The 24,169-nt window shown below is 43.0% G+C and overlaps 1 protein-coding gene across 1 annotated transcript in view; it reads left to right on the top strand.

Annotated features, from left to right (window-relative positions):
• The window catches only part of LINGO1 (leucine rich repeat and Ig domain containing 1), a 204,108-nt gene extending 180,190 nt beyond the window's left edge, over window positions 1-23,918 (top strand). The window contains exon 4 of the mRNA XM_083370976.1: window positions 21,683-23,918. Coding sequence (XP_083227102.1) covers window positions 21,695-23,539 — 1,845 coding nt within the window. The 5' untranslated portion in view covers window positions 21,683-21,694 and the 3' untranslated portion in view covers window positions 23,540-23,918. The remainder of the gene's footprint in view (window positions 1-21,682) is intronic.
• The last annotated feature ends 251 nt before the right edge of the window (window positions 23,919-24,169 follow it).

Here is a 24,169-nt window from a genome sequence, read left to right as displayed (position 1 = left end):
TGAACGTGTTGAGGTCTGTCATTGTTGCAGATGGGCTGAAGTTCTTGGGAAATGAGTGGTGTACAAAATGTGATTGATTGATTGATAAATAGTAAATAAAAGTTCCTCCCCTAACCATCCCCTCAGCAATTCTGCAAGCTATGGAAGGTTTTTGCATCCTTTGTAGCAATGATACAGTTATACTTTTTCATACTTCTCTTCTTCTAGGATATTGATTGATGGGTTGGTTGGTTGGTTGGTTGGTTGGTTGGTTGGTTGGTTGATCGGATTGATTGAATTTTCCAGTCCATCTTAGCTCTGAGGATTTTCCCAAGCATCTTCCATTCAAATAACAACCAGGTCTGTTCCTGCTTCCAGGTTAATCCTAGGTTAGTGAGATCTGGACCTCTGTCTTAACGCGGCCAGTTGCAACCTCTTTCTTCCCATATCTCTTCTTCTGTTGGAGCCCCAAAATTTGACAGCACCAAGTTTGTGAGAGTTGAACTGTGTAAAATAATGCCAATAGTAGGAATTATTTTGTTGTTTGCTTGGGGTTTTTTTTTCTTCCCAACTGCTGGTATTTCAACATTGAAATAATAGTTTCCTAAATTAAGGGTTAACTCTGTTTCTTTAGTAAGATCCTTGATTTAGGATGTAACTTGAAATCAGGGTTTCCCGGACTGGTTCGCTTTTTCGCTGCTTGAGATCAGGATATTTCATTCCTCTTTTAAACAATGAATGTTGTGGGGTGTTTGGACCTTAAGGAAACTGTAGTTATTTGAAACAATTCAGGGTCCAACTTAAGGGGCTATTTTGCAGACAAGATTTAAATAAAATGTCTCCTAAAGATGGACATCAAAGAGAATTGTGGCTTGTTTTTTAAAAAAAAAACAGGAATGTTCTACCTGAGGAATTTGTGATTGATCATCATTCAGTATGGATTATTTGCCCTGGGAAGCTGTGGTTTCCCTTGACAATCTGAATCAACCCAGGCTGGTATACGCACATCAAAACTCTGTCAACTGGCTGTTTTTGGAGACAGCACATATTCTGTTTACTGGAGAACTTTGTTCTTGAAATCCTCTGCTCCTCTGTTTTCACAATGGGCTGTTTTCACAAGCCTTCCTGCAGTGTAGCTATACTGCAATTTCTTACCTGGCACTCCTTATTACTACAGCATGACATGATCTGAACGGTCAAAAGTATATACTTCCATTTCAAGCGCATTAAATGCCTTGCTTTTAAGATCGTTCTCTACTAACCCCTGAATATTAACCTCCAAGTCGCACCTTGTAGTGTGTCAGGCTTGTACTACAACATGGAAATTGACGTATCATTACTCTTTCATTTCACTTAGAGCTGTATTACAGAGATTTGTTACCGCTCTCTCGTCCAGGGCTCAGATTACACTGCAGCTAGCAAAAGAGTCTGGCAACAAGTTAAAATTCACACTCTGGTTGAAAAGAGAGTGGCTGGGAGTGCCCTGTTGCAGCTGCCATCTTGACTTTTTTGACCTTCAGCCCCCTTCCACAGATGCCCTATCTAAAAGATTGTTTTCCCAATGATCTGACTCTTGCTGTCTTTCCTAACTGCACGGCAGCGATGCAGAGAAGGAAAAGAAATCCAAAATGCTGTGGGTTTGGTTTGTAGCCAATATTCTAAAGTGAAAGCAAGCTACTCCAGTGAGTAGGCTGTCCTTTCTTCAGAGTAGGTGAACAGAGGAAGTGGATTACCCTTTCTTGGAGCTGCTGTGTAGATTGCAGGTTGCAAATATTCCTGCATCCAGCAAGATTATAACTTCCAGTTCTAAAATTAAGGTCATTCCAGGAAGGGGGGGGACCATTTTGCTTAACAGAATGTTTATATAGTATCAAAGGGAAAAGGTAGATGTGGAGGATATATAAACCCAGGAGGGAATCCAATGGAACATGAGGACTAGTGCCTTTATAGCATAAGGTGGTGGATTTTTCTTTGTTTGTTTGATACACATCATATATATATAGCAAGCCAAAAAAAACATTTACACAGATATGAGCTGCCACTGCTGTGGCTACTGCCTGTAGATGGCCTTGGGCTAGGCTGAAACAGGAAATAAGATTTGTCCCGTGTCTGAGACCAAGCAAGTGTATTCTGAATGCTTAACAAACATTTAACATACATACATACGTACATACATACATACATACATATATATATGTATGTATGTATACACACACACACACATATATAGGCAACATAGATAGCAGTTTGTCTGACATTTCTAGATGGGTTTGCTGAATTGAGTGGTAGCTCTCAAAAATAGATTGGACTTTTTTTCCCCAATAGTAGGAGGGTGTTCTTCAGTTTCTGATATATCTCTCATATTCTAAAGCAGCCGTTCTTAAACAAAGAGGTAATTTGGGCAGAACCTGGGGATAATTGAACAATTTGTAATTGTTGGTTTGTGAGCCAAAGGTCCAGGTTGGCACCGCTGTTGATGAGACCTTCATGAGGAGTTTTGTTGGGGTGTGTGTGTGTGTGTGTGTGTGTGTTGAAGGTAATGCCATTATGCAAGACCAGGAAAAGGTGCAGTTGGATCCCAACAGTGTAAGAACCTCTGTTCTGAAGGCATCTTTCCCAACTCTGTGGTTGGCAGAATCTAACACCTCTGGGGACTTGCTAGTGGGTAAGATTGTCAAAGCAATAAATGAAGGGTCACACTAGTTGAATCCCGTAGTCCATCACTGCAGAGATGATGACCTTGAGAGAAACAGGCAAGAGCTGTTATATAAGCACAAAAGGAAAAGGAAAAAAAAGGACTGAAACATTACTTAACCTGGGAGACAAGATAGAATAGCAGAGTTGGAAGGGACCTTGGAGGTCATCTAGTCCAACCCCCTGCTCAAGCAGGAGACCCTCTACCCTTTAAGACAAGTGGATGTCCAATCTTTTCTCAAAAGTGGTTCCCCAGTGATGGAGCACCCACAACTTCCAAAGGCAAGCCTTTCCAGTGATGTTCTCCCTGTCAGGAAATTTCTCCTTAGTTCTAGATTGCTTCTCTCCTTGATGAGCATTGGAAGGAATCTAATCAAGGAGAGATATTTAGAAGATGGTCAGGTTGGCTTCTCCCTAATTCTCTGTAATCACCCTACAGATTTGGGGAATGATTAGGAGATATTTCAGGAGATGTCATGAAGACCAGCTCACCTTATGCCTGTTGGCAGGCAGTTTCAGATATCCTAGTGCAGGGGTCCCCAGCCCCTGGGCCAAAACAGCCCGTTCAGAACCAGGCCATGCAAGCAGCAGGCAAGCATGTGTGTGCAGCTCCATATGCCTGCCACTCACATGGAACTATTGTCTCTCCCCCACCCGTGCTGCCAGTCTACAAAGCCGGTAAGGTTGGGGACCCCCATCCTATAGCTTATGGGAATGCTCTAAATTCCTCAAGTTTCGCTTCCCAATTTCAGTGAAAGTTTTCCCTTGGCTAAGAATAAAGGTTCTAGAGATAACTGTTACTGCAAGAAATGATAAGATTTGTTTAACCTTTAGAGCAACGCTTATAAATAGAGGCAAACTTAAGCGTTGTGTGCTGCAATTTTCCCCCAATACAGGATGTTACTAAAGCTGTATATTGTGTGATCTTCAAGTGGTAGGTTTGCGATTTTTCAGCTTCAGAAATCATTCTTTTCTGAAAGTCTAAATTTATTTATAAATTTCCAGCTGCAGCTCTTTGGGGGAGCTTAGTCAACAAGTGCCACTTGTCATAGCTACAAAAAGAAAAATCTCTAGGCGCTCCTGGCACTGCTCACTTCTCATTCCCAGGTTGAGAAATATTGATGCCCACCACCTTCAGATGCAGAAAATAAAAGAGGGATTTAAATCTACTAATACAGGTAATCCTTGGCTTATGGCCATAATTGGAAGTTTTAGTCTTCCCAATCAAGAAGCTTCTTCAGAGCTGAAGAAGCTTCTTGGCTGAGAAGCAAAGTGTCTTCAAGGGGAAAAAAGAAAGCCCAGTTGCCTCCTGAAAAAAATCTATGGGACAATCATGACCTGGATGACTGAGGATCTCCATAGACTCCCAGCTCTGATGGTCTTCCAGAAGAATTACCCTCCCTTCACATGTTCCTCTGAATTATGAGAAGGACTGGGCATGATTAGGAATTGTCCCATCCATCCTTACTGTGTGATCTTCATCTGCAACCTCCTTGGCTTCCCATCTATCCATTCAATCCGAAGGGGAGACCTCAGAAGGGATGTCCATCTTTCGTGACACCGATCCAGGAAATGAGAAGGGCCACGGAGAGAGAGCAAAACTGGCTCAACGTTTTATGGGTCAGATGAGTTGACCCATAAGACCCCACCCAACTGGGTTTTCTTCTTTGGAAAAGGCTCTCTTGAGATTTCTTTATTACCATTTGGATTGGGTTTCTTAACCTTCAACACATTTTCTGGTGTTGTGGTCATTCAGTCTCAAGAAGTACCCTGGAATTCCTTTCCCAACCACTCCCAAACTTCATGAGATGACCAGTCTCCTTCCAGGAACTTGCCAGATCTCATGCAAGAAGGCTGAAGTCAAGATCTCATGATGAAGTAGAGAAACTGAAGCGGGCAAAGCATTCAGCATCCTTTCTGCAGGAATGTTGATAAGTGCTTAATCAGTTCCATTGGCTCTCATGATGCCTCCATCCCAAGCACCGGTGAACACCAGTGGCTTCTCTTGAAGCATGACTTTCCTGGTAAGAAAGACCCCAGTTTCAGCCTCCTTCTCCCCCTCCCTCCATTCCTGAGTTGGTCTCAGCCCAATCTTTGCCCTTGGCTGCCTCCAGAGTGAGGTCTGGCTCTCTAAAGATGGATGGATAGATGAACAATTGATGTGACAAGTCAGGTGAGCGTTAATTGCCTTCCTGACCTGGATAATTGAATAAATGCTAATAAATGCCAGAACAGCCACTGCTTTCTCTTTAGTACCTGCAGAATACACAAAGCTCTATATATCACTGACAAGGAAGGATGGAGTTTCATTTTGAAGCAGCTTATTGGTCCACGCTGATAGCAGAGAAAAAAGTCAGAAAGACCATCCATCTTTTCCCTCTAATCCATATAAAGTCATATCTCTTAGCAACACCAAGGACAACATCTCCATTTGATTTCATTTCCTCTGCAAAGGACATTGAATTCAGATTTTGATCACCTTCTACATGATAACTTGGTCGTGGATGTGGGGGTTTTGTAAGAACGTATCCAATATTTGGTGGGGGGGAGGGAAAGGCATCCCACCTTGGATATACTGTAGATCAGCGATTCTCAACCTTGGCCGCTCGGAAATTGGGGAGACTTCAGCTCCCAGAATTCCCCAGCCAGTATGTCAGACCAACATGGACATCGCTTAGCTGAGGTTCAGACTGGAACTTTTTCAAACCACATCTGGAAATGTCAAAATTGAATGTATTAAAACATGATTCCCATTGGTTTTTCTATCTTTGGGTGGCTGGGGAATTCTGGGAGTTGAAGTCCACACAGCTTCAATGTCTATAGAGATTCTCAGTCATGGTAGTCCCAAAAGTGCTTTTCCAAGAGGCAACTGGGCCTTCCTTTTTTTTCTTTGAAGATGTTTCACTTCTCATCCAAAAAGCTTCTTCTGTTCTTCAAAACTGAAGGAGCTTCTTGGATGGGAAGTGAAACGTCTCCAAGGAAAAACAAAGTCCGGTTGCCTTTTGAAAAGGCACCTTGGATACAACAGCTTCAAGTTGCCAAAGTTGAGAATCATTGCTGTAAATGCTTGGTGCTTTTTAGTTCACAGTTCCAGGAATGTTGTTGCTTAAAAATTTCTGACTTGCTTCCCTTCCTCTCTGCCCCATATTCCATGTTAAGATATGGAAATATCTTCTCTGCACACAAACTGCTCCTCAACTATGTTTGCCCCGTTCAGCTGTTTCATTTATTTTACTTTAAATATTTACATTCTGCTTTTCTGTTAAATCATTGTGGCTTACGGTAAGCAAACAGAAGAAGAACTAGGAAAGTACAAAAGGACAAAACTAAGAAAGGAAGTTATAGAGCAAATCAATAAGCACGATCAAAGAGCGGCAGTTAAAATATTAATGATATTAGCACATTACAAATGTAACTATGTTAATGAGCAACTGTAAAGCGCCAAGGACTCCAGCAGATGTTGTTTAAGACTTTCAAAGCTGCAATCTTAAATGCATAAAGGCCCTGAAATGAAACTCATCAGGATTTCTTTTTATCTTTCTGAATGAAGCTCACTAAGTGAGGAGTTAAAAAGCATTCGATCAAAAATAGAAAAACCAACGGGAGTCATTATTTTAATATATCCCATTTTGACATCTCCAGATGTGGCTTAAGAAGATTCCGTCTGAATCTTGGCTAACTGATGTACTGCTAGAAGAGAATATTTATAGCTCGGGGTTGAACTGTGGTGTCCTTGAAGCTCTGTGATCTTGGTGGTTTCCATGAAGACATTTCATGACCCAGCTAGGGAACGTCATCAGTACGGAAAGGAGAAAGAAAGGAGAGGAGGAGGAGGAGGACTGTGGGATCCTTGGTGCTCTCTGAGCTTGGTGGTTTTCTTGCAGATGTTTCATTATCAAACCAGGGAACATCACCAGTGCTAAGAAAGGAGCAAAGCCCACCCCCTTCTAGCACTGATGATGTTCCCTAGTTTGGTAAGGAAACATCTGCAAGAAAACAACCAAGCTTAGCAAGCACCAAGGACCCCATCACCAAGGTTCACGTTGGTCTGACTTCTTGTAAGATTGCTCCATGTATTTCTTGGCATCTACTCAGAAGTCAACCCCATTCAGTTGTCCAGGAGCCCAGTGCCTGATTCGAGGAGGTGGGATCACCTTGCCTTCTTAAAAACCCAGGAACGCTCATGGTTGGATGTATGTGATCAATTCAAAATAGAATACAGTAAAATAACAAATCAAATGCTTCTCCAAAACCATAAGGGACTTTTGAGAAGACCCACCAACACCACCACTTCCAATCTGCCTTAACACATCCTGATTTGAAAGCCAGAGAAGAAGAGGATTATATGTATGAGCACAGAGTCATCCTGTTAGCTCTGTCTCATTTAAATGACTTGTCAGGGAAGGGGAAGGGGGAAAAAATCAAGGTTTGTTTTTCACCTGGTCCCAAACAAGATTTTTTGGAACAGGGCTACCAGCCCGCCAAGTGAGAAGGAACCGACGTGGCTGAGGATTTCAATCTTAAACCTTGGAGTTCTACATTCGAAGCGGTGCTAATTCACAACTCTCCCTCCTGTGGGTTGATAACTCTATATCCACCCTGCCTGCACTCCTGGGTATTGTAAATTTGACCTTTAAAGACATTTGACCACATTTGCAGAGAGATATTTGCAAAAGATGTCTCTCTTTTTCCTTCTTCTTCTTCCTCCCCCTGATTCGTATTCTCCCGTGGCCCTTTCCTCTCTGTTCATCTCTTTTTCATCCCCGGTCGGTCGCCCTGCTGTGTTTTCCTCATTAGCTTCCCTGGTGGCTTTCGAGAGAAAAGCAGATTTACGCTCACTGTTGGCAGAAAGAGAGAAGCGGGCGGGGCTCAGCTGAGGCTCCGGATTGTGCTAATTCAGCTACAAGCTGAAGGTCATGTTTTAAAAAATCTCATTCATTCATTCATTCATTCATTCATTCATTCATTCATTCATTCATTCGTGTGTGTGTGTGTGTGTGTGTGTGTATTCCATCTATCTATCATCTATATCTATCTATCTATTTATCTCTATAACTCTATCTGTCATCTACCTGTCTGTCTGTCTTATCTTCCATTCATATATATATATATATTTGTGTGTGTGTGTGTGTGTGTGTGTGTGTGTGTGTGTGTGTGTGTGAAATGCTTGTTAACTATTTTTAGATTACCTTGCTAGGCCCCAAACATGGGACAAATCTTTATTTCCTGTGTCAGCCTAACCTGAAGGCCATCGACAGGCAGTAGTCACACCGGTGACAGCTCATATTTGTGTAAATTTTAAATTGCTAACAAAGAATTAAGGGAGACTGATATGCATTTCAAACTTATTAGTTTTCATCAGTCAGCCATACCCTTTACACACATATATATATGTATGATAAAGACAGAGATATAAATAGATATAGATAGATATGGAGCCAATGGAGGAAGCTGGATTTATTTAATGACTGTGGCAAAAATTGAGTGTGATTCACTTTATGACTTTATGGCAGTGGAACAAACTGTCTCCAGAAGCTGTGAGTGCTCCAACACTGGAGGTTTTTAAGAGAGATTGGACAACCGTTTGTCTGAAATGGTATATGGTCTCCTGCTTGAGCAGGGGGTTGGACTAGAAGATCTCTAAGGTCCCTTCCAACTCTGTTGTTGTTGTTGCATCCCTGAGCCACAGAAATTGTCATAAGTCATGGACTACCTGTAGTCCATCCTGTTTTCAGTGATGTGGTCCATCCTACCAACTTTTAGTTCTTCGGGCCGAGTAAAAGCCACCTGGTTCTTCTCCCTTTTTATTTTGAATGGCTCTCTCCATTCAGTTCTTCAGGATTTCTCCCTCCCTCCCCACACCCCCACTTTCGTCAATATGCAAAACATCCACTTTCTCTGTCATGTAATTACTGTTCCTTTCATAACCAGCACCTTCACTCGATTGCTCTCCAATGGGGAATCACTTCTCAGGCCAAAGCAAGGAAGTATTTTGACATGGTCTTCTCTCCGTCAAGCTGTGATGGTTTGGATGTTGCAGCCAAGGGCTCAGCTAGACAAAGCCCAGCACTGATCAGGCTCTTTTTAATAGATAATTACTGCGGCGAGATTATTATATGTCCCGAGATGGACAGATTTGACACCATTCACTATGCAGGAATGGTTGGTGAAATTGACAGATCTTGACGGAATTGATTAACTTCTTTGATTAGAGAAAAGGTGCCATCTACATTTATTGATGACTGGAAACCTCTTATGGATTTTGTGCATAAAAATGAAGAGAGGAAAAAAGAACTTGTGATTTATGGTTTTGCTCTGCAAGCAAGCTACCTGTATATAAACAAAGACTAAAAGTCCGCTCCTCTCTAACATGGGTAACATTACCTAGTTGGGTAATGAAATGTCTGCAAGAAAATAACCAAGCTCAGAGAGCACCAAGGACCCCACAGTCATCATCATCCTCTTCCTCTTCACCCCCTTCTCCTCCTCCTCCTTCTCTTCTGCAAACCCCACTCCCTTCTAGCACTGATGATGTTACCTTGTTTGGTCATGAAACATCTGCATGAAAACAACCAAGCTCAGCACCATGGACCCCACAATCCTCCTCCTCCTCTTCTCCTTCTCCTTTTCTTCCTCTTTCTCCTCCTTCTCCATTTCCTTCTAGCACTGATGATGTTACCTTGTTGGGTCATGAAACGTCTGCATGAAAACAACCAAGCTCAGAGAGCACCAAGGACCCCACAGATGTAGTTTTATTGGTGCTCGGATGCCCATGTTGGATTCCAGTGACTGGTTTAACCTGACCCAGGAAACCCACCCATACTTGAACCATTGCTTGGAGATTCGAAGCAGAACCGGGAGGAGAGACCATGATTGGGGCGGCAGCAAAGCATTTTTAAAAGATGCAATCAACAAAATTAAAACATGTATAGCGGACATTCCTAAATGGAAAGGCAACTTGGCTGCGTGTCTGCTCACATCGTCCAAAGCAATCAATGAAAGGTGAGGGGGGGGGAAGAGATGAGTATTAAAGGATTTTTATCCTTCTCACGTACCACTCTGTTCTGCTGAATGCTGATCCCAGAGGCGCAAAAGAAGAAACAGACATGATTCATGATAGAACTGAAAGAGTCCAGAGCTAAACGAAATTGTCAAGGCCAGCCCAAGATTACTTGATAGGTGACCTTCCCAGGCCTTCTCTCCCCATCCTGGGCTTTGAACTCCCAGAAAAATAATGTATTAAACAATAGATTTGCTACCCCTTCAAGAAATACAAAAACTTCTCCTAGGCTTGGCTGTTGCATTCTGCCTCATAGTAACAGCAGCCTTAAGCTTCATTCAGCCAATTCAGAAATGGTGAGATTTGGAGTTACAAGTCAGCCTGTAACAACCACAACTGAGCTTTTGGGATCATAACTTTGGATGGTCACTAAGCAGCCAGCCGTAAACCAAGGACTACCCAGAAGGATCTGGGGCTGCTTGGTTGAGCTTATATAGCAGCTAAGATTTTACCCTGAGATTAGGGTTGATGGCTTGTGGTTCAGCCTATCAGAAAAGTTTTGCTGTTGTCTTAACACCCAAACCATCATGTTAAGCCAGTATTTGGGGTAACATGGGTTTAGCAGGTTACGTAAACACAGCCACTAATTGTTGATTAACCCTGCTTAGGGTTTAATAGCAGTGTTTCTCAACCTGGCCAACTTGAAAATGCGTGGACTTCAACTCCCAGAATTCCATAATAAGCAAGGCTGGTTGGGGAATTCTGGGAGTTGAAGTCCACGCATCTTCAAACTGCCCAGGTTGAGAAACACTGGCTTATCTTATTGTATGAACCCAGGAGGCATGGATCTGTTTTCAGCATTGCCAGAGGGGAGGACAAATGATGGATGGTAGAAATATTTCTTCTCCAAATTAACAAATCGGTCGTGGACCTGCAAACCTTCATTTAAGTCCAAGGCTGCAACATTTGTCTCTTTTCCATTCGGTGTTTATCCCTCAGCTGCCGTGTGTGCCAAGGATGAACAGAAGCTAATGCGTCCGAATAGAGTCTGTTTTTCTCCCATCTATTTTATTGCCGAATGGAACAATAACAGCAAATATGGATAGAGCAATCAATAATGTGAAGAGCAACTCGGCCGAAAAGTGACATCTGTGGAAATAACAACAGAGGCGGAAAAGCTACCATCATCATCATCATCATCATCATATTTGACTCTTGTCATCTCATTCCTTCCCAGTTCTGGCGTTCTTCCCCTCCTTTTTCTCTAGATATTCCCCGGGGCCATTTTTTTTTAATGATTAGGTGGATCCTCGCAGAAGCAGAGGCAATGATGGGAATCCAGCTTTCAGGGAAAACAGAAGAAGAGAACGGAGAGGAAAGGGGGAAAAGCATTGACTCTACTTTTTCAAACTCTTGTCCACAGCCTCAGCCGTGTCACCTTCAGACCCAGAGCTCCAAATTGCTGCCTTTTTTGCATCAAGCCCCAAACTGGGCAATCAAGATAGAAAGAAAGTCAGAAATTCATTTGGATGGGGAAGCTGAGTGTATTTCGTCTGGAGAAAAGAAGATTTCATGAGCCGATGTGATGGTTGCCTTTAAATAATTGAAGGATTGGCCTAGGAGCAGAAAAGGTTCTCTGTTATCCCCTGTGGTGAGGCTAGAAATAGTCAGAGGGAACTTTAGGAAAATAGATTCTGGCTGAACAAGCTTCTAACAACCGGAGTCTTTCAACAGTGCTCTGGATGCTGGTTTGCTCTCCGTGCTGGATCATCAGCCATCCTGGATTGGGTCGTGGGAGTGCCTACCTCAAACTGTGGATCGATTCAGATGACCGGAAAGATTGCTTCTGAAATAATGATGGGGTTCACGCAGCTGGCAAACCCCAAACATGGCTTGTTTGATTGTGGGCTTAGCATGCTTTGTGAACTTGGGTCTAGGACAGTTTGTCACGAGAGGAGAGTTCCACTCATATCAAAGAAATGGTGGAACAGAATCGTTAAAGAAAGGATGCGGGGGGGGGGGAGGAAACATGAATGACAACAACTAAAATAATGTTAGCACTACTTTAAATAATTAAATTGAATGGTCGAATTGTCCTGGGGCGGGTTGTCCCATGGCAAGTTGGCCATGATGAGTTGGCTGCGGTGAGTTGCCCCGTTCGTATGAACTCACCCACCTAGTTTGCAAAGCAATGTCTGTAGCTTAGTACCTTGTGTGAACCAGGCCTCGGTGTCTCATCCTCCACAAACCAGGGTTTTTTTTATAAAAAAAATGGCTTAACACGTTTTGTGCATTCAGTAATTGGTCCTGTGAGATTGTAGCAACGTGGGTTTGGCAAGACAACCTTGCTTCCTTTCTCTAGCACAGCAGAAAGGGGTGAAAACTCCACCCTCCAGATCTGAAAGCTGCCATCATCATAAATAGGAACCAGTCGGCAAGCGTGATCACGGGGATTTTGCAACGGTCATTAGTGTGAAAAATGGTCTTTAAGTCACTTCTTTAATGCCATTGTAACTTTGAATGGTCACTAAACAAACTCTCGTACGTCGAGGACTATCTGTAATCTAAAAACGTATCTCGGCTGTGTTCAGACATGATAGCAGTGTTCCAGTATATGAGGGGCTGCCAAAAGGCAGAGGGGGCCGGGTTGTTCACCAGAGCACCAGAGGGAAGGACGAGAAACAACGGTTGGAAACTGATCAAGGAGAGAAGCAACCTGGAATTAAGGAGAAACTTCCTGACAGTGAGGACAATTAACCAGGGGAACAGCTTGCCTCCAGGAGTTGTGAATGCTCCATCACTGGAGATTTTTAAGAAGAGACTGGACATTCACCTGTCTGAGACAGTATAGGTTCTCTTGCTTGAGTAGGGGCTGGACTAGAAGACCTCCAAGGTCCCTTCCAGCTTCTATTCTATTCTATTCTATTCTATTCTATTCCACTCTCTATTTTCTATTTTCTATTTTCTATTCTATTCTATTCTATTCTATTCTATTCTATTCTATTCTATTCTATTCTCTATTTTCTATTCTATTCTATTCTATTCCATTCCATTCCAATCCATATTTTCTATTCTATCTATTCTTTCTATTCCATTCCATTCCATATTCTATTCCATCCCATATTCTATTCTATTCTATTCTATTATTCTATTCTATTCTATTCTATTCTATTCTATTCTATTCTATTCTATTCTATTCTATTCTATTCTATTCTATTCTATTCTATTCTATTCTATTCAAACTTACTCAGCAACATGGAAGGCTCAGCTAGAAATTCAGCGCCATCCTTGCCTAATTATTTTTTCAGTACCCCTCCAGAGTTTCAGAAAGAGTGATGCAACTTCATCCCTTTGCATAATTTAAGCGGCATCACATTAATTAGTGGTTATTGGGGAGATATGTCACGAGAATGCAAATCTCTCTCCTAGATTCCTTCCCACTCTAAATTAAACATAACTAATGGAAAGCAATTCTTAAGTCTCATAACGGGCTTCTTACTCAGACAGTGGTAGCTGTCACGCCGACTCTGGCTTGCTTTCACCGTGAATGTTTTAATGGAGTCTTGTTGAGGTTTGTGTGGGTTGGGTGGATGTTTTGTTTCTGGGGTTTGGTTCCGTATTGGCAAGCATGATGGGATCGATGGATGGGGAGGCCCAAGCAAGGTCACCCTTTTGCTAGCTCTCCATCTTTGAGAACCTGTCTCGTGGTGCCCTTGAGCCAATGTAAAGATCTAGATTAAACTTCCATGGAGAAAGATTCCAAACCTGAAATCAGAAATACGTGGCAATCTGAAATCTTGGACTGGAGTTTAAATTGGCACATTCTGTGCACAAAAGATGCCCACTCTTGCCCAGTTGCAAATATCTACTTTCTACAAAGGATCTGGAAACATGTTTGCTAGAAGAGAATATTTGTAGCTCAGGGGTGAGCTTGATTGTTTCCTTGCAGATGTTTCATGACCAAACTCGCTAACCTCATCAGTACTAGAAGGGAACGGGGTTTGCAGAGTAGAGGAGGAGGAGGAGGAGGAGGAGGGCTGTGGGGTCCTTGGTGGTCTCTGAACTTGGTTGTTTTCTTGCAGATATTTCATGACCAGACTAGGTAATATCATCAGTGCTAGCTTAGCAACCAGGTTCAGAGAGCACCAAGGACTCCAGGAAAAGAGATTTGACATGACAGCATGCACGTACTATCAGTATCAACCATCAGGTCATACATACAGGCAGCTGTCCACAATTGGGTGCCTCCGAATGTGTTGGACCACAGATCCCATCTTTCTCAACCCACTTGCCAGCTTGGGCTTCAAGCCAATCTCTGTGTAGGCAAGATATTTCCTCCCTCCCCCCAGTTCCCATTTTAGATCACTCTCCTCCTGTGTTTTATCTAACCTAGTTTTGAGACCACTTGCCTCAAGTGATGAAACTGCCAGAGTTTCTCCTGGGAGATGATTCTACAGCTTCCTCAGCCCTCTCTACCTTTTGCAACCTGGAAGAATTTTAGTTTTCTTTTTTTTTTAAAAAAACAACTCTTTCTCCAACTCATTTTGCTCATGATAGAAAGCAGCGTAGCAACGAGAGCCCTTCTGCACTGCAGTGAAAAAGCTGCTTTGGTCTGGCAGATATGGAGAAGATCAAAAGGCAGGGAGGACATTATCTCAGAACATTGTGCTCTTTCCTCAACATAAAACTGATTTATTCCTCTTGTCCTGCTCCCTTCCTCATATTTAGGATCTCTCTCTTCACCACAGCCTTCCCTAGCTGTCTTGCCCATCGCTTTTGAAACTCGGCACAAAATCTAGGGCTGTGTACATGAGGTGCATGAGAAAACGTTACTGGTGGAGGAAGGTGGAAAAAAAAACATTGGTGTGGGAAGGGAGGGAGAGAAGGAAGGAAGGAGGAAGGAAAGAAAGAAAGAAAGAAAGAAAGAAAGAAAGAAAGAAAGAAAGAAAGAAAGAAAGAAAGAAAGAAAGAAAGAAAGAAAGAAGAGAAAGGATGGAAGGAAGGAAGGAAGGAAGGAAGAAAGAATGAAAGAAAGAAAGAAAGAAAGAAAGAAAGAAAGAAAGAAAGAAAGAAAGAAAGAAGAGGAAGGAAGGAAGGAAGGAAGGAAGGAAGGAAGGAAGGAAGGAAGGAAGGAAGGAAGGAAGGAAGGAAGGAAGGAAGGAAATAAATGTGGGATTGTAAAAGACATCTCAGCAGCCTTCCACCCATACCACCGCCACTCTACAGATAGACATTTTGAGAAAACATCTTTGACGGCTCCTAGATTTCCAAATGTCCCTGGTCCATTTAGCAGACATTCCATACTGAAAACCAGCTTTAACAGGGATTCCTAGCAATATCCTTTTGATGTGGGTCTGTTGAAAATAGCTTAATTCAGTAAGCAAGTTAAGTCGGTGGTGTCCTCACAGCCTTCAAATAAATGGTGTGTGGAAAGCAGAGGCTTAAATATTTTTCTCTCTCTTTTTTTTGGAAATAAAAGCCTTTTCTCTTTTTGTTTTGCTGCTTTGCAGATAACTGGAAGAATTCTTAGCGCCGAGCCGGAGGGCTCTCGAAGCAGCAGGAACAGATATTAAATATTTATTTGTAAACCTGGAGTCTTTATCTCCAAAACATAGCTATGTTCAATCAAATTTAATTTAGCTGGGATAACCACAAGCATTTGCACCAGAAAGTTCAGACCTGAGGGCCATTATTGGTATTCCAAAATGGAGATGCAGAGATTAATTTTCAGTTTTGCCATCAACCATGGCCAGAGTGCCCTGGGGGATTCAGAGTCACCCTTCTAGGAAGCTCGGCTGGTTCATAACAATCTGCACTCAAACCTATTTCTCTAGCAAAACTCACAAGCCAGATCTTTGAAGTAGCACAAGAACCATTTCTTTTAATACTGGTGTTAGGATTGTCCACAATGTTGGGTGTTACAGGAAACTTGGCTCTTTGATCTGTTTGGTCCAGACTGGGGTTGTTAATTTAACTGGGTTTTAGATTTACCCTTGGGGCTTGAATTTAATTTAATTGTTTTAATTGATTTTAATTTTTTGTATTTCATGGTTTTAACTGCCCTGTAAACCGCCCTGAGTCCTACGGGAAGAGGGCGGTATACAAATTCAATAAAATAAATAAATAAATAAAACACCAGGGTGGAGATGGGCTCATTGTGTATTTTCTGAGATTTTTTGAGGGGGTTTGACTTGTTTGGGGGCATTATTTGGGGGATTATAGGTTGATTATGCTTTTCATTCCATTTGTCATCCAGAGTTCAATTGGAGAGATGGGCAGCCATATAAATTTGAAGATAGTTTGGTAGACAGGCAAGCAGTCTCCCTATGTAATATCATATCATTACTCCAGTGTTAGAATCTGATGTTCCCTGGTGGGTGAAGGACCTTGTTATCCAGGGCCCTTGGTGCTCTCTGAATTTATGGGTTGTTGGTTTTTTTGTTTGTTTTTTTGCAGATTACCCAAGAAGGTAACATTGTGAATGCACCGGTGATGTTACCTACTTGGATAATGAAACATCTGATGACCTGATTATCAACAGAAGAACATATTTGTACTTCAGGGTTGAACTGTGGGGTCCTTGGTGCTCTCTGAGCTTGGTTTTATTGGAGATGTTTCATTACCCAAAACTGATGATGTCACCTAGTTGGGTAATGAAACATCTGATAATAATCTAGTTGGGTAATGAAACATCTTATGATGTTACCTAGTTGGGTAATGAAACATCTGCAAAAAAAACCCACAACCAACTTCAGAGAGAGCAACCAAGGACCCCACATTTCAACCCTGTGCTATAAAAATTCTTTTCTGTTGCCAGAACATGGAAGTGTACCACCACTTTTTATTTATGTTTACAGGTAGTTTTTGAGGGACACGGTGGCTCAGTGGGTTGGGATGCTGAGCTTGTCGATCAGAAGGTCGGCAGTTTGGCGGGTCGAATCCCAAGTGCCGCGTAGCAGAGTGAGCGCCTGTTACTCGTCCCAGCTTCTGCCAACCTAGCAGTTCGAAAGCATGTAAAAATGCAAGTAGAAAAATAGGGACCACTCCGGTGGGAAGGTAACAGTGTTCCGTGCCCTTTGGCATCTAGTCATGCCGGCCAACATGACCATGGAGACGTCCTTGGACAAGCGCTGGCTCTTCAGCTTTGAAACGGAGATGAGCACCGGCCCCTAGAGTCGAAAACGACTAGCACGCATGTGCGGGGGAACCTTTACCTTTACCTTTACAGGTAGTTTGTGTGCACACATGCGTGCATAGTTAGAAACAATTATTGGTTATAACTTGATGGGTGGGTCTTTTGATGGTAATAATGACGATGGCTTGGAGGCACGGAGTTCAGACCTTCTTTTCATTCCTTCTCTTGCTTTCTTCCTGTCCTGTCTTTGGTGCTTTGGAAAATAGGTTTACCCCCTCTGAGGAAGTTGGCATCCCCAACCTTCCTCGGAGGGAAAGTACTTGAAGTTTCTGGATAAGACAAATTAACTACAAATAGCCCTCTGGTCTGAGGGCAGAAATGAGTAAGATAGGAAGGTGTCCCACTCACAGCATCTTGAGAGTAATGCTCTTTTTTGACCTATTAGTTTGGTACAAGCAAGGTTGGAGAAGTTGAACCCAGAAGAACATAGTTCCCAGCCTGTCTTGGTCACCTCCACTGCAGTTTGGGCCACCTGCTTCTTGCAGACACCAGCTTTTGCAAACTGTCCCCCTCTTTATCATCAACATCTCATTATCTAAATGTATTGAGATGTTGTTTTTGCGCATTGCCAAATAAATGAAGCCCAGGATAATAAAAGAAAATGAGTTAGTGGACATTCTCTCCAAGCCAAGGGCTTTCTGAGGATAAATATATTCAAATATATTAATAACACTGAACTTATCAGGGAAGAGCAGTACCAACAATAAAGCATCTGGAAGACATGAAGAGCAGGCAGAAAGAAACGAATCTGTTCAGCTTTGGGAAATTAAGATTGAGAAGGAAGGAGAGAAAGGGAACAGCTTCTGCATATTGAAGAGAAGACAGAAAAGAAATTGCTGGCCACTATCGGAAGGAGAGACAAAAGTCATCGTGGTTATCGCATCAAAGTAGGAAGAGACCAAATGGCAGGTTATATAACCCATAGGTGTATGTTGGGATTGTGTCAATTTGCATCTATGGATTTTCTACTGTACCTTTTTCCTAAAGAGGTCCACACAGTTGTCATTTAGACACTCCTGGTCTCTCCAGAGCTTTGAACTGGAATCCAAATGGAATAGACCCAACAATCTCTCCATCCTCAGTAGGTAGATCAAGAAAAGATGTTGATAATAGGATAAGGAGCTTGGCTAGATCACCAGTCACCCCGAGGCTGCCTGACTGGACAGCAGTTTGGGTGGGGAGTGGTCAATAGGACATTTGGTGGAGTTAAGCTGGCAGAACCTTCCCTGCTGATGTCTTCTGATGCAACCCAACAGTTCAAGCTTGCTCAGCTCCTGTGTTGCAGAGGAGAACCGGGGTGGGGAGAAGGCCTCTCCTGCATTAAGAGTAGTTGTGTGTTTTTTTCTTCTTTTCTTTGCGTAAATCAGAACTATGTTCCTCCGATGTTCAAATGAAATGAAGTCCACTCTGGGAATTCATTATCCCTTTGAATGAATCATCTAAAAGCAAAGATCTTGTTCTAGCAAGTACACTCTTCCTCTTCCTGTGTTGGAAGATTAGCTCTTCATCAAGAAGCTGTCCGTGAAACATTTCATTCCAACCTCTGTTGAAGTTCTCTTCAATATAATGAGCTTTCATCTTCATCTTAATGAGACCCTTTACGCTCCTTGGTAACCTTGATGGCTCTATTTTGCTTGGCAAGTGATGTTTCTACTTCCTCTCTTTCTTTGTTTCAAGTGTCTCCCTCAACAACACAGAGACTACAGTAGATGGGATTCCTAAGGGAAATAACAAAGATCATTCTTAGCAAGAGGACGCCATAAGTGCTATACGTGTGTGGTCTAAAACTCTGCACACAGAGACGTACCAAAAAGCAACAGATTACAATTGATGCTCCCTTCTACTTGTCAGGCTGTAAAAGATTCTAGACTAGTATCTACTACACCGTTCTTACTCAGAATCATTAGGAAGTTTATTAACCTGTCTGAGACTGTGTTTCTTCCCTCTCCTTTCCCTCTCTCCTAAAAGGAAAAGGCCTTTAGTCTCTTTTTTTCCCCTTGCACTTGCAAAAACAACATCTCCTTATCAGCAGGATGACAGATCTAAATGAGTATAACAAGAGTAAAAAGATGTTTGTGAAACCCGTTTTTTCCCCTTCTCTGATTCTTCGGATATGTAAGGTAGATAAGAGGCAGTGGCTTTCCAGATCTTATTGGAGAGAATTAAAACCTAGTAAGATATCAGCTCAGAGGGATGTTATCAATGCTCTTATCATTTGGGATAACCTATCAAGTTATCATTTGCAGGGATATTTGATAGCACCATTACTACTCAGTGGAGAAGAGAGCATGTACCTTTACTTGATTTAATAAGAGCAATGATCTTAGGGGTGGGTGAAGAATTGAATCCAGCCAGTCACTGCCTATATTCTTATATTGTTTAAGAGGACTATGACCATGTCATGTGTTGACATTTCATCATGAAGCACCTCCAACTCAAGAGTTTTCTCTGTGAACATCATTGTCTTGCTGGTACTTTGGTACCGTCAGGACCGTGTCTCCTGCAGAAACTGAAGCAGGAACCATATATCTCTGTCGAATGGGGGGGGGAATCTAAACAGATGCCATGAAAGCAATGTACATATTCAAGAGCCATAAATAGCGTTCGGCAATCTCCAAACCTCAAACACGAACGTGCCGCTTCTGCCCATCCACAGCCATAGAAAAAGGAATAGCCACAGCGAATGCTGAGCATGTACATCACAAGAGAGATAAACATGGCTCATGGGGCCGCAGATCAGAATCGGGACAATAGGCAATATCAACACAACGCAATCCTTTGTAACAGCTTGAGCAACATAAAACATGGAGGCCCCAGAAGTCTTAGGGCATCACGTGTTAGCATCCCTCTGATAAGGCGAAGGAGCTTTTCTTACGATTGCAAGCCTTGACAAAGCCATCACTTCTGCCAGATAAATTGATATACCAGACACAACAGGCTCCCTGAACAGGGTTTCTCAGAGAACATAAGCAGTCTCTCAACCTCATATTATTCAGTGCATAATGAAAACATGACAAGAGAAGTGAACACACACACAATTCACGTAATTATATGCAAAACTTCTGCGGGGCTACAGCAGGGGCTTCGTAATTGGAGGTCCAGTACACCTATCCAAGATATGGCCTCCGGTGTTGCTTCATGCAGATCTTCTAGGGCAGCAGCCCCCAACCTTTTGGGCACCAGGGACCAGTTCCATGGAGAAGGCAAGGGTTTTTTTTTTGTGCTGTCTGCATCCCGCAGATGGGGCTTTGCTTGTTTGCATGGCCCGGTTGCTGCCATGCTACAGTCCAGTGCCGGTCCATGGATTGGTTGTGGACTCCTGTTCTAGGGAACTAGAGAACACGCGTCATGGGCAGTCTCACACAGTATGTTTAATAGTTTGCATATCAGCACAATAATCACAACAAGGGGAATCTTTCCATCCCCACTGATATAGGGCAGTGGCCCTTCTTCCAGTATCGCATCTAGTTTTGTCCAGATAGGGTGAGGCAGACTAAAACCAGGTGGTTTGATAGAGGGATCACTAATGTTCAAGGATTTAAGTACAGAAGTTAAAGAAGCTGTAACAGTATTTGAAGATAACGCTGCTTGCATTAAAATGGCAACAGGTGACAGAGTGAAAAGTAGAAGCAAGCGTGTGGACATTCAGTATTGTAATGTCAGAGAAGCCATCCAAAGTAAACTAATTCGCTTGCTTCATTGTTCTTCAGATGACAATCTGGCAGATGCAGTGACCAAGCCATTGGGTGGAGTACACCATGGGAAGAGTGTTAAATTATTTGGTTTTGTGTCTATTGCAGTCATAAAGGGAGGAGTGTCACTGTCTAAGAAATTTTATGAACTGGAATAGCCATAGCAACAAACCAGGCAATGAGAACTGTTTGTGATTAAGACACAGTATTGGCTCTGTGAGGCATGTGATCCAGCCTAGGTTTGGGTATATCTCAGTCTCTCCCTGTGTCCTGATCTCCTGACTTAGTTGTTGTTGTAGTACTCTACCACGTTGCCAAGAACTGAATGAAACTACGTATCATGTTTATATATATTTTATAGATAAAGTTTTTCTAAACTATGCCTCCTGCTCATTTTGAATGTGTGCTTATTTGGGGGGCTTATTTTTGCGCTGGAAAACTGTAAAACTCTTTTAACAGTTTCGTCCAGATAGAGTGAGGAAGATTAAAACTAGGTGGTTTCCTAGAGGGATCGCTAATGGTCAGGCTGCAAGAAGGTAACTCTCCGGGCATTCACAGGGTTAAACTGAGTAGAGGTTAAATAAACAGCTGTTTTCCATGCTGGCCTACGGGATTTCAATCTTGTGACGGGATGCATGTTATCCTGGTGAATAGGGAGGGCCTTGTTCAGATCCTTGACCATAGCCCAGCGAGAATTTGTCGTCTTCTAATGTGGGGCAATATGATGTTGCTGAATACTGGTAACCAGTGCACAGGGTTGGAACACAGGTATGGGCCAAGTCAGGACAAATATTAAATTTGTTTTCATTTTGAGTGAAATAAGATAATAATAATAATAATAATAATAATAATAATAATAATAATAATAATAATAATAATAATAATAATAATAATAATAATAATTCTCCAAAGAAGTTAGCCTTTTTTGCAGTTGTGCAGTGACCCTGTGCCTGATCCCTCCTCCCTGCCAAGCTGGGTGTCTAACCAACAGGTTGCAAGTCCCTTTTTTCAAGGCTGTTGTCTTCAAACAGTCACTAAACAAATGGTTGTAAACGGTTATGAGAATCAGATGCCCTTGGTTTTTAACTCTGTTCTCTCCCTTCTCTCCTGTCTCCTCTGCAGGTAAAAGATAGGATGGTGGCGGGGAAGTGGAGCATGTATTGCCCAATCTTGGCCTGTTGGCAGCCAATTCTCATCTTGATGTTGGGATCCATCCTCTCAGGCTCTGCCACGGGTTGCCCACCCCGCTGTGACTGCTCTGCCCAGGAACGCTCAGTGACTTGCCACCGAAAGCGATACATGACCGTTCCTGAGGGCATCCCCACCGAGACCAAGCTCTTGGATTTGGGGAAAAACCGCATCAAGACTCTGAACCAGGATGAGTTTGTCAACTTTCCTCACCTGGAGGAGTTGGAGTTAAATGAGAATATTATCAGTGGCATTGAGCCCGGGGCTTTCAACAACCTCTTCAACCTCAGGACTCTGGGTCTCAGGAGCAACCGGCTCAAACTTATCCCCCTTGGGGTGTTTACGGGACTCAGCAACCTTACCAAGTTGGACATTAGTGAGAACAAAATTGTGATTCTTCTGGATTATATGTTCCAGGACTTGTACAACCTCAAGTCTTTGGAGGTTGGGGACAATGATCTTGTCTATATTTCCCACCGGGCTTTTAGTGGCCTCAACAGCTTAGAACATCTGACCTTGGAGAAATGCAATTTGACCTCCATCCCTACGGAAGCCCTTTCTCACTTGCATGGCTTAATTGTGTTACAGTTGCGCCACCTGAATATTAACGCTATCAGGGATTACTCCTTTAAGAGGCTGTATCGACTTAAGATCCTGGAGATTTCACATTGGCCATATCTAGATACCATGACATCCAACTGCCTGTATGGACTCAACCTGACATCTCTGTCCATCACCCACTGCAACCTGACATCAATACCTTACGTCTCCTTGAGGCACCTGGTCTATCTCAAGTTTCTGAACCTGTCCTACAACCCCATTGTCAGCATCGAAGGCTCCATGCTTCATGACCTACTCAGGCTTCAGGAGATCCAGCTGGTTGGGGGTCAACTCGCCGTGGTGGAACCATACGCCTTTCGGGGCCTGAACTACTTGCGGATCTTGAACGTTTCCGGCAATCTGCTGAACACACTGGAAGAATCAGCCTTCCACTCTGTGGGGAATCTGGAAACCCTTATCATAGATAACAATCCCTTGGCCTGTGACTGCCGACTTCTCTGGATCTTCCGACGTCGCTGGAGGCTAAACTTCAGTAAGCGGCAACCCACCTGTGCAACTCCTGAATTTGTCCAGGGGAAACAGTTCAAGGATTTTTCTGAGGCGCTCTTGCCAAACTACTTCATTTGCCGCCGGTCACGGATACGGGACCGCAAGCCCCAGCAGATCTTTGTGGATGAGGGCCACACCGTGCAGTTCATCTGCCGTGCAGATGGAGACCCAGCTCCAGTCATCATGTGGCTGTCACCCAGGAAGCACCTCATTTCAACCAAAACCAATGGACGGCTCACTGTCTTCCCCGATGGCACTCTGGAGGTGCGCTACGCCCAGATTCAGGACAACGGCACCTACCTATGCATTGCCAGCAACGCTGGAGGCAACGACACCATGCTGGCCCACCTGCACGTCCGGAGTTATTCCCCCGACTGGCCCCACCAACCCAATAAGACCTTCGCTTTCATCTCCAACCAGCCAAACGAGAGCGATGCCAACAGCACGCGTGCCACCGTGCCTTTCCCTTTTGACATCAAGACCCTCATCATTGCCACCACCATGGGCTTCATCTCCTTCCTGGGAGTTGTGCTGTTCTGCCTGGTGCTCCTCTTCCTCTGGAGCAGAGGCAAAGGTAACACCAAGCACAACATTGAGATCGAGTATGTCCCACGGAAATCCGATGCAGGCATCAGTTCCGCTGCTGATCCGCCACGCAAGTTCAACATGAAAATGATCTAAGGACGGAGAACCAGAGGACAAAGGCAAAACTAAGGACGGGCAGCGTTCTTTTTATCAAACGATGATGACGGTGACCACAAACAGTCAACACAAATGCCAATCTCTCTTCTCCAGTCAGCTCTCCCATCCCCCTCCTTCTCTCCCAACAATCCCGCATCACTTCCTTCTCCTCCTTGTCCTCCTTTGTGAAAATGTTCTGCTGATGTCTCCAGAACTTCCCCTGTTTGTAGGACATAACTCTGATGAACTCCTGTGTCGATCTTAAAAGACAGCAGCAAACTGAAAACAGAAATTCAAAACAACAAACCATTAAAAAAAAGTTACCTACTTCCTCTGTAACTTTTGATTTCAATAATTACGGATTTTTATGAAAACTTGAAATAATAAAAAAAAAACCTATTTCCTATAGCGAGCTGGATTGCAACATTCTGACTTTTTTGATCTGTACACTTCCTTCTTTTGGTCCTTCCTTGCAACCCTGTATCAGAGTGGTTTCTGATACAGTTCAGATAGAAGGAAGGATTACCTGTTGATGACAAAGGAACATCAAGGGGATGTAATATATATAATGTACACCTCAAGGGGATATAATTTATTGTTGTTCTGTCTCTCTTGAACCATTGGTTTTGA

Source organism: Vipera ursinii, assembly GCF_947247035.1.
Source record: "Vipera ursinii genome assembly, chromosome: 11".
Taxonomy (NCBI): domain Eukaryota; kingdom Metazoa; phylum Chordata; class Lepidosauria; order Squamata; family Viperidae; genus Vipera; species Vipera ursinii.
This window is presented reverse-complemented; position numbering and strand designations above follow the sequence as displayed.